At 35.2% G+C, this 11,782-nt stretch overlaps 1 protein-coding gene across 1 annotated transcript in view; it reads left to right on the top strand.

Annotated features, from left to right (window-relative positions):
• The first annotated feature begins 439 nt into the window (after nt 1-439).
• Nucleotides 440-11,782, top strand: part of LOC120351543 (DNA topoisomerase 2-alpha-like) — a 61,393-nt gene continuing 50,050 nt past the window's right edge. The window contains exon 1 of the mRNA XM_039429328.1: nt 440-490. Coding sequence (XP_039285262.1) covers nt 440-490 — 51 coding nt within the window. The remainder of the gene's footprint in view (nt 491-11,782) is intronic.

Below are 11,782 nucleotides of genomic sequence, written 5' to 3'. Positions count from 1 at the left end.
GTTTTCCCAGGGATGAGACATAGTGCAATCAAATTTGTATATCATGAGCCTACTATGTTCCAAATCACGTGAAAATCGTTAGAGCCGTTTTCGAGATCCGTTGAACATAAATAACCAGATATAAAAATGATCAGATATTATAAAAATATAAACAAACATACAGAAATTGCTCGCTTAATGTAATAGAATGATAGTGCATATGGGCATAAGTGGTTCCGATGCTCAATACTGCCAGTTAGTGAGCTGGAGTCAATCAGCCACCCTTTCAGTGAGAATATAAAGGACACTTTACCAATTTTATCCAAGCTACTCTATATTAAATTATCGGAATGCTTATTTGGAGTACCCATGAATATTCATGTATATCTCTTGAATGGTAATTGACATTGAAACTCGAAACTCATTAAATTAGGACAGAAATTCACTGGACGTTTTTATGATGAGTCAGCACGGCACGACATGGCAGGAAGCTCTTCGATTGGCTGACAAGGTTGGCGTATCAAGAATCCAACAATCAGAGAACTCCCTGTCATGCCAAGCCGTACCGACTCATCTGTAGAACTCCTGTCGTGTTTCGACACTCAGTGTTTAGAAGGATCACTATGCTTGGTACAAGAACTGGGATTCTTAAGGAATCATAAATCTATGATTGTATTCTCCACAGAAGATCCATTCAGAAGAAAAATGATGTGTTTTAAAGCAGAAACGAGAATCTCCACTTACGATTGCATAATGTTATTGATACTTCGAAATTAGTGGAATTCAATAAATCTGGTTCAACTCAATAGTTTCCAAACAGATCTACTAATTCTATTTTCTTTGGTAGATTTCGAAGCTGAAACAGAATTTTCATTCAACTATCATTCAAACCCTTGTGAGTCGTACTTCAGAAGACAATTAATTTCATTCGTATTGGACGAGTTCTTCTCCAACAGATCCAATGAATAATTGTGGGGATGACTGCAACTCTCGTCTTATTACGATCAATAATCAATTCAAAATGAGTCTATCCAACTATATTTCATTCTCTGAATGTATTTTTATTCAATTCCAGATTTTTTACTGCTCTGAGGCTGAATGGCAACTATTCCCATTCGACTATACGATTCAAGTATTGCTACGAGTACCACTTCGAAATAAAACCATATGAATGAAACCAGAGCAAATGCTCTTGAGCAAGAGCATGAAGCATAAGGTTTTGCTCATGAGCAAAAGGTAGAAGCAAAAGCATTTGCTCATTTTTATGGATAAACTTCACCTTATACTCTTCCTTATCTCCTGAACTCTGGAGCAAATGCTCACGTATTTTAAAGATTTTTCATCAGCTGATTCGCTTTTGTAGCTTACTTTGTTTTATAGCTCCGGAAGCGCTAAATATGGAAGTAGGGTGCACCGCATGTGTTTGCGTCGTCTGCTCTGTTTTTCATTTATTAATAGAGTTTTAGGCTAGTTGAGTTTAGAATTTTGAAATAATAGCGTGAAAAAATGTCATCTCTATAGTAATCTTCAGCATATTCTTATAATATCAATAGCCGTCTTATAAAATCGTCTACACTCTCATCTTCTTAAATGCCTATTTCCTATTTTGTGATGGCTATATTTATAACAGCTATCTTCTGTATTTATTCTTTTGGAGGGATAATGGTGATATAATATCATGGTTGAATCTAAAAATAAATTTACAGTTCTCAACTATTGGTTGTGATCGTATCTGGTATAGTTTCCTCTTCCTCATACGAACTAGTTGAGCCATTTTACTATCTTTTGTAATTATTCTTTTGTAGGGATAATGGTGATATATTATCATGGTTAAATCTAAAAATAAATTTATAGTTCTCAACTATTGTTTTTGCTCGTATCTGGTATAGTTTCCTCTTCCTCATACGAATTAGTTGAGCCATTTTACTATGAGCAAAAGGTGATAAGCTGCTCTAGCAGCTGCTCTAGACTAGACCCACCTTTTTTGAAGCATTTGCTTCAAAAGGAGAATCAAATACTCTAGTATTCATATAATTTTGAGCAAAAGCTGTTACTTTTGAGCAAATGTCAAACTATTTTTTGATGAGCATGAGCAAAAGTTTTGCTCACGTTTATTCATGAAGCAAATGCTCCAATTTTAGAAGTAGCCTATAAGCGAATGCTCAACTTTATCATATGGCCCAATAGGTCTATCCAAGTCTGGATTAATCATAAACTTCTCTACAACAAAACAAATCCAGCAGTGAATTCATTGAATACTGAGGCCAATGACTGCGATTTCAATGCCGGCTAACAACTACTGTAACGCGGTTTTACGTAGAAGCGGAAGTTACATTTGCATAACCGCGCCCAATTACTTCACAACATCTCAGAAGAAGGAGAAGAAGAAAAAACGGTGGAGAAGAGAGAGAAGAAGCGCGAAGAAGGAGAAGAAAGGAGAAACAAGAGGAAAACAGTTGATAGTTGAAAGATGGTGAAGGAGTTGACAATGAATGGGAGGACTAAGTAGAGGAAAAAAGAAGAAGGATGGAGGAAAGGAGTAGAGAACAAGATAAAACTGAGAGAACTGAAAGTTGAAGATGAAGTAGTCAAGGAACAAGAGAGAAAGAAGGAGACGAGAGAACGGAGAAGAGGATTAAGGAAAGGGAAGAGAGAAATAAGAATATGGAGAAGAAGAAGAAAAGAAGAAAAAGAAGAAGAAGAAGGAGGAGGAGGAGAAGACGAAGAAGAAGAATAAGAGGAAGAGAGAAGAGAGGAAAAACAAGAAGAAGAAAAAAATATTTGAAGAATGAGAAGTAGTCGTAGAAGACAAGAGAGTAACGAAGAAGGAGAGAGGAAGAAGAAGAAGAAAAAGAAGGAGAAGAAAGAGCTGGAGAAGAAGAAAAAGAGGTTGAAGAGCAAGAAGAAGAAGTCGCCTGATGGGTTCCTGACTAATGGTAAAATGTAGCCTCAACCCATAAAACACGTATACCGTACATTAAGTAGGCAACAGAGAGCAGGTCAGGTCAACAAGTGGAAATAGGTGGTGAGAAATCAGCATTAATTTCAAGCCATGAAAATGTTGTGGATTTAGCGGTAAATTCAAAATCTCGCGCTTTCCTTGAGCGCCAGCCAGACATTCTACTGTGGAATGATTTTGGGGTCGAGACATTATCATATATATTGCTAGTAAATACTTCTAAAATGTGTTCCTCCAAATATAATATTTAGACCAGTATAATATATAACTACAAGCTTACAGAAATATGAAAATACAGTTCTGGGATGATAGACACTGTGTAAATAATCAACTAGTTGGTGATCCCTTGGGCTGGAGAACTAGCTTGAAATGCTGCTCCTATTCTATTAACTGTACTATTGCAATGGAAAGCCAAGTGAATAGGGATGTCAATCCCAAGCCTGATTTCAAATCCCGGTATTTCGGGATTATCAAATATCAATCCCGGGATCCCGGGATTGGCAAAAATCAGTTTAATGCATTTTCAACCAATTGTTCCTTCTCAATTAGATGTTCAGTAACAGTGTGTGGAGATGAAAAAGGGCCCATTAAAGAGGGAGAGGCTATTATTGAAATGGAAAAAAATACTTGGGAATAATATTAAAATTGAACATTCTATTTTTCTATAAATGTTTTCAAGATTAGGAGTAACTGTTTTATTTCATGTCCTACCTTGAATTTGCTGTATCCTAGATGATAGTGAGAACTGAGGAAAGCAAGATAACGAAAGCATTTCTATTCTACATCAGGACGGAATAGAGCTCACACTTCAAATACTGTAGAGTGAATTAATATCACTTGAATTAATAATATTAATGATAAAATAGAATACTTTTTGAAAGACCATAACGTCATACCGACCAAACAATGCGGAAGCTGAACCACTTCACTACTAAATGAAATTTCGTAGAGCCAACTATAATATCTACTTCAACTAGATATTCTACTTAAGATAGATGAAGAGAAGAGGAGAGGAATAATTAGACAGAGAGTATATCGTTAGTGCTTTTTTATTTCTGATTTCTGAAGTCTTTTCAAAGTTCGGAATGCATTTCAAGGAAATGCCATCAGCACTATTGCAAATATTGCGCCGTCTAGACTGGTAATTGCGGTGCTGTGTAAACAGAAACTTGTGTAGAGACATAACCGATCAACAACCATTCTGCCAATTATGCGAACTGATAATGCGAATTCTATTAAGCCAGTACAGAGTACAGTATACAATCAATATTATGTATATGCAACTGTAGGCTGTGCCTGTAGAATAAATTAGTCAAACACTTACAAAAATAAATTAATTATAAAAATTCATATTCATCACCGTAAATGAATTCAATATTGAATTGTTTTTGGAAAAAAAAGATTCACAATTTCAGGTTGATTGACGCTGGAATATCCCGGGATTGTTAGGTATCAAAAATGGACCGGGATAGCGGGATTCGGGATCCCGGGATCCCGGGATCCCGGGATTGACATCCCTACAAGTGAATCATGGTTTGATTTCCATTGAGTTATTAATTACATGCATTTGATAATCCAGCTAGGAGATGATTTGTGATTTGCAATGATAAATTACCACAATAATATCATGCATTAATGCACTTTTGATGTTATCCTGTCATATCCTCAAAAAAACAAGAGAGAGCAACTCTTGTTTCATTGCGGATGATGCCAAAATAAATAATTCTCTTGTTGTGGGTAATAAGAGCGCGAAGTGGATCATGGGATGATGAAACGTCCATGCAACCGGCGTGATTCGAACCTACGACTCAGGCGGTGCTAGCAAACTGGAGTTTGTTGAAGCTCCTCATCAATAGATCAACCGGTCCGAAGATATTGTTTTGTAGCTATATATGTCATAAACTCTAAATATGAATATATGTTGGGAATTGGTAGGTAATCGATGAAAGCATTCCAAAGTTATCATCGAACAAACAAACGCACAAACGGAAAACGATACTCAAGTCTCAATATTCTTCAATGGAAACTCGTTACACTCGTTCAACAAACTGTCTGATTAATATGAAAGTGTAGTTCTGTAGCAATAATATGCTATAAACTACAGACTGTTTCAAAGAATTGATAGATGAATAGGCTGACTATTGCAACCTGGGGGGGTGATGCCCTTCCAGGACATCAGGATGCCCTAGTGAACTAAGGATCCTTCCACACAGTTGGCCTCTCTCTCCCACTAACCTTCCTCTACACTATTATTATATACCGTAGTAATATGTAATATATAGAAAAAACAACAATTTTTTACAGAAATGGTGTGTTACTAATGTGGAGACAGAATCCATTCCCAAGCCTACACTGTTTCTTTCCAGTGGCGACTGTTTTAAAGCTTCCTTTGCACCCTATTTATTAGAATATGAGTACAACCACCACTCCATGGCTGGCAGAGTTCCGCCAAAATGACATGCCACCTCCATTACGTTACTCTAATGTGCTATGTAAATTACAGACATATCTTCTCTTGTGTTTCTAGATTTTTTGTGAGGAGAGGATGGTGTTGATGATGATGATGGTTAAGAGGAGGAGGCAAGATGAATGGTGGAGGAGAAGAAAGAGAAGAGTGGGAGGAAGAGGAGGAGAAGGATGAGGTGGTTGAGGGATTGAGAGGAATGAGAGGTGGAGTGAGAAGGAAAGAATGAGGAGATGGAAAGAAACCACGGGAACAGGAGGTTGTGATCAGATTGGGGAGGAAAAGGTGATGACAGGGAGGAGGAGGTTGTGGAGTAGAGGTGATGGAGAAAGATGAAAGAGCACAAGTAGAAGTGGGAGGAGAGGAGAAGGGAATGAAGAAGGAGGAGAAAGGAGCGAAATGAAAAAGTAGTAAAAAGAAGAGTAGACGGAAGGAGAATAAGATTATGTTGAAGTGATGGAGGATACAAAGCGAGAGAGAAAGGTTGGTGAAGCGATGAAGACCTGGTAAAAGTAAGATGAATATAAGAGAGAGGAAGTATCGGAGTGAGGGATGGATAATCATTTATTTAGTCTGTACTATTGAAGTAGAAGGCTCACGACTACAATAAGAAAATAGATAATATGACGGGACGAAGAAAAGATGATAAAATAGAGGAAGATGAGAAAGAGGAAAAGACGAAGGTGGTTGAAGAGGATGGAGAGAAATTAAGAATCAAGAGGTAGTTCATTGATGAAGAAGCACGGAAAAGGAACGTGAAACTTACCTTTTTTACATTTTCGGAAGAAAAGAAGAAGAAGAGAGAAAAAGAAGAAGAAGATGGGGAGAAGAAGAAGAAAATAAGAAGAAGAAAAGAAAAGGAGAAAGAGAAGAAGAAGAAAAAGGAGAAGAAGAAGAAGAAGAAAAAGAAGAAGAAGGAGAAGAAGAAGAGTTTGTGTTCTTTTCTGGCTCAAATTTTGTAAAATTACTCAAAATTTCCAATTTATAGAGATTCGAGTGGAATATTTTTGTTGTTAATTAGTTTCGCCACACTTGATGTAATGAGCTGGTTTACGTGCGTCATATGGAGGCCGAAAGTGATTGTTTTCCGACCAGGCCGTAAAACTTTACGGCCCTAGGGCTGTAAATGACCTTGAATAACAGCTGATCGTGTCCGATCTCACAATCATAGAGAGATAATCTCATAACGACTGTAATAATCTATATAATTATCTATCGTGAATCGTGGTATTATTCTAAATAAAAATCTATAAATTACTGTTTCATAATTTAATATTTATAAATAGCCTCAACAATATATGTTGGCTGCATTGTCCATTGTCAGAAAGGTACGTATCGTTAGTATTTAAAAGTGAGAATCGAATTTGAAATCAAGTACAATAATTGTATCATATTTAAAAGTAATAATAATTATAACATTATTGTTTCTTTTTATTATCGAATTCCACTACTTAATGCAATACAATCAACAATAATAATAAGAAAATACAGCCGAGCTCTGAAGTTTAAGGTAAGCCTACTGGTGAAACTCATCCTTGACTGAAAATTCCTAGTAATTTTTCCGAAATTCATTATTAAAACTGTTAGATATATTTTTCTTCAATATTAAACCATATAGAGAAAACTTAGGCCCCTCAAGATTGAATCTTCGAATGTTTTATCTATGATTTAACTATTTTCAGAGCAATATTTTGTTGTGAAAATGCCGGCAAACCGGCTTCAAATTTGCCGCTATACACTATTATTAGTAGTAGCCTAGATACGTTACCTGACTTAATTCAGAGTGAAAATTTTATCGTGAGACAGATAATATATTAATTTTAATAATATAAGTCATGAGCCAAAGTCTGTTGTACGCTTTTTAGTAGTGAAGTAAACTTTAGAGTCTAGTTTACAGTACAGTATTACGTGTCTGCTAAGTCTTATAAGTCAGGCCCCCACGTTCAACTATATGCAATGGCCGAGAGCATAAAGGCGTAGTACATCATTCTTCATAATTCGGAGTTTAAACATGATCAAGGTTCGAATCTTGCCATCAGTCAATGGCATTTTTTTTTTGTCGATGAATTTCGACTTTTATTAGCTATTTCTTATTATATTAGTTACCGTACTTACTTTTTTTTAAAATTTCAATCAATTTTTTGATGTAATTTGAGACAAAACTGTGAAACATGCAATTATATTAATTATTTTCATCACATTATTTCAAAATAGTAATGAAAATTCTCATGGATAAATGGATGAATTATTATTTATTTTGGAAGTATCATTTATAATACTGTATTATCAGGCGAGATTGCACAAAAGTCTGTTAAATATTTGAGATTCAATGTCATGAGAAACCAATCAGAATAGACTGTATATACAAACAATTTGAATGTACATTTGACCTCTCAGAAAAAAGTATAATCTGCTAGAGGATTCATGTTCTCAAACAATCATGCTGCACATTCAACTTCTATTTAATAATAAAGAATAAAATAATGGAGATTTGTTGTATAAAAAATAATGATTGTATAATTTATTTTACGTGAAAACAAGAGAATTAACTGTCAATAATGCTTATTTTTATAATTTAATATGTATATATGTATCTAGTATAATTAAATAGTATTTAAACTATCAATAATGATCATTTCTATAACTTGATATGATTATTTTGTAGTTCTGATACCGACAAATAGAATACATGATACTATCATAACCTCATTAACATTGTATGATTTATAGTAGCATAACCTTAGAATTTTGCTTTCAAAATTGCCAACTTAACATTATTATTTTTTTTTTTTTGGTGTGGCGAAAAATAGCGTTCGCAACACGGGCAAAAATGTTTTTCCGGCTCTGGAATGCTTCAAGTTCGAGACTTCGTCTCGAACTTGAAAACCGCGATCTCGAGCCGGAAAACGTACATTTTCGACCCTAGGTGCGAAATATACTATTTAGAATATCAAAATTAAAAAGTTTTAGTTTAGTCATTAGTTTTGAAGTGTGAATTGGAATTTTTGAAGTGAAAAGTGAAATCTTACCTCATTCTTTTTTGAAACTTTTATTTGTAAAACTTTGGGAGAAGACAGTTTTGGGCTATGCCTGTTGTCTTCTCCCAATAATATTTTAATTATGATTTGTGATTGTGAATAAAATAAAAAAATAAATAAAAGGACGAGAAGAAGAAAAGAAGAAGAAGAAGAAGAAGAAGAAGAAGAAGAAGAAGAAGAAAAAAGAATAAGAAGAAGAAGAAGAAGAAGAAGAAGAAAAGAAGAAGAAGAGAAGAAGAAGAAGAAGAAGAAGAAGAAGAAGAAGAAGAAGACGAAGAGAGAAGAAGAAGAAGAAGAAGAAGAAGAAGAAGAGAAGAAAAAGAAGAAGAAGAGAAGAAGAAGAAGAAGAAAAAGAAGAAGAAAAGAAGAAGAGAGAAGAAGACGAAGAAGAAGAAGAAGAAGAAGAAATAAGAAGAAGAAGAAGAAGAGAAGAAGAAGAAGAAGAAAAGAAGAAGAAGAAGAAGAAGAAGAAGAAGAAGAAGAAGAAGAAGAAGAAGAAGAAGATGAAGAGATTGAAGAAAAAGAAGAAGGAGAAATAGAAGAAGAAGAAGAAGAGAAAGAAGAAGAAGAAAAAGAGGTGGAAAGAAGAAGAGGAGAAAATAAGAAAAGGAAAAAAGACCCAAAAACGAAGAAAAGTCAGAACATCCTGACATTTTTTTCTGCTCTGTTAGCGCGAACTGTCATTATGGTCCGACCCACTAATGATATAATCCGAGGTGAACTTGGCGTGTTAACAGATGGGGTAAGGACTGTGCACACTGTTACACTGTTACACACTTTTACACGCATTTCGCATAGCTCTGGGGGTTTCAGTTCGAGTCGTCATCCATTAGTATATCACACAACTGATTTGCATGGTGCCACGTTTTTATTTCATGTGGCCTGCGACTGTAATGTAGCGTGATGAATTCTGGTATGAGAGAATTCTGGTATCCTCCATCTCTATCTTCTATCATACCTATATCTCCTACATCTCTATCTCTCCATTCATTATTCTATGGTGGCCTGGTTGCAATGAGATGCATCGAGGGATTTAAATTATGGAAACGTCGAAACATAGATAGTAACTACTGAGATCTTTCCCAGATTTCGTGTTTTCAGAAAATTTGTTTTTTGAGAACTGATAACCTTCAAAATGCATCCTCATGCTGCCATGGTAGTTAGGATTGCATTTTCAAGATATTAGAATTCCCTAACCATTGTAAAAACAGTAATTCTACTGAAACCATCCCCAGGATGTCGAGTTTTCAAATTATTTGGTTTTTGAGACTGATAACCTTGCTTCTTCATGCTTCTATGTTAGCCAGGACTGAAATGAGATTTTTCAAGGGATGAAAATTCTTATTAAACCTTTGAAACAACGATAATATTTCACTGAGATCATCCCCAGGATGTCGAGTTTTCAGGTTATTATTCATTTTTTGAGAACTGATAACTGATATGATAATCATATGTCATGAATCAGTTGTTTGAATTATTCTAAATCATCAGAAAGTTTGTTATTTTATCTCAGTTTATTTTAGTCAATAAAAGCCATTATTCTAGCTCTTCATGGTCTCTATTTATTACAATTTTATTGACTAAAATAAGTACCGGTAATCAAAATGCCAAAGAGAAAAACCCGGGATCGAAATAATGTTAATCTCTCCATCACGGAATCAGGATAAGCCTACCGAATTATCTTGAAATGAACCCGTTGATACATCTTTCAACTCGGAATCAATTGGAAAATTCTCAAACCAAAATGTCTAAGTGTGGATTCAGATTCTCCCAGTGCACCAATGGAATGGAGACACTGGAAAAGAATGCTGGATGCCTACTTGAAAGGAAACTATTACACTGAAGATACGAAATTGGATATCTTAGTTACCTTGCTGTCAGCTGAAAATTACAAATTGATAATAGATTGTACTAATTCGAGGAAGTATCTACATCCTTGAAGGCATATTTATCAAGAAAAAAAGCGAAATCTTTACAAGGTACCTTCTCTCTATAAGAAAACAAAAACAACAAAAAACATTCTCGACTATTTTGCCCAGCTAAAAACGAATTTTGCAAGAAGTGTGGTAAGAAGGACACTTTGCTCGGGTATGTAACTCAAATCTTCCGTATTAGAGAAAAAAAGAGGGTTTAGTAATTCGATATTACTAACACCTTCAGTGCAAGCCGAAAAATGTCTTTCAAAGGTTAATATTCCTATAAATGCTCGCTACAACATGCATCTCCATGCTCCCATGTTTACTAGAATTATTGGAATGTGATTTTCCAAGGGATGAGATTATGAAATCATTGAATTAACAGTAATTCTACTGTAATCATTCCCAGATGTCAAATTTTCGGATTATTTTTGAGGAACTGTGACATACTTTTTATCAAATCATGAAGACCATAAGAGACCAAACAATGGAACTCGGGTTTTTAGATATTATAGACTCTCTCCAGACCGCTGGAGTGATCCGTGGTCTAGTGGATATAGTGCTTGCGTAGCAGCATAGAGATCCCGGGTTCAAACCCTCTCACAACCAAAAGTTTTTAACCAGATCACTCCCGTGTTATTGGATGGGCACGTTAAATTTGTCGGTCCCGGCTGAAGTATGACAGTCGTAAGGCCCATTGACGGCTTAAATTATATATTCAGGCGGTGGGACCTTCCCGCAAGGGACTCCCCATCAACAAAAGCCAAACGAATTTACTTTTTTCAGACCGCGAAGATTTCAGGTCATCAATTTTCAAGAATACTGATAGATTCTCTCCACCGATCGATCGTAACGCAGTGAAATAGTAATTGAAGTATTACTAAAACGAGATACTGAACTTTTAGTAACGTTAAAATACTGTTCATTTCATCTATTAGGAAATGAAAGAATTTTCAGATCAATTTTCCTGAATAGTTTATGATTCTCTCTGATTGATGATTCCAAAACTTGATAATCCTAGAATACCTGCATCAGGACAAGATAAAGTTATGAAAGAAGTTATTATACGGACATTAATCATCAAGGTGTACCAATGGAATGAAGGTTCGTGGAGTTCAAGTTCATGCAAACATGAAGTCACTATTCATCAACTTTTGTTGAAGTGTATTGACGTGATAAGTGTTTTTCGATGTAGAAACTTTATGTCAATAAACTCACTAACTACTGAGTAACTTTGTTATAGCTTTGAATAATATTCATTCTGTTGAAGTCTGTGAAGTAATGACTTTATTTTCGAAAATCCAACCTCTTATACGAAAATTACTGGAAGCATTTCATATGAGAATAGATTTCTTTGTACATAAGTCTCGTTAAAATATTTTTCATTGGACGTTTGCCATAAGTCTTAGTATGTGATCACACTCAA

This window comes from Nilaparvata lugens, chromosome 5 (genome assembly GCF_014356525.2).
Source record: "Nilaparvata lugens isolate BPH chromosome 5, ASM1435652v1, whole genome shotgun sequence".
Taxonomy (NCBI): domain Eukaryota; kingdom Metazoa; phylum Arthropoda; class Insecta; order Hemiptera; family Delphacidae; genus Nilaparvata; species Nilaparvata lugens.
The sequence above is the reverse complement of the archived record's forward strand: the minus strand, read 5'-3'. Positions and strand labels throughout refer to the sequence as shown.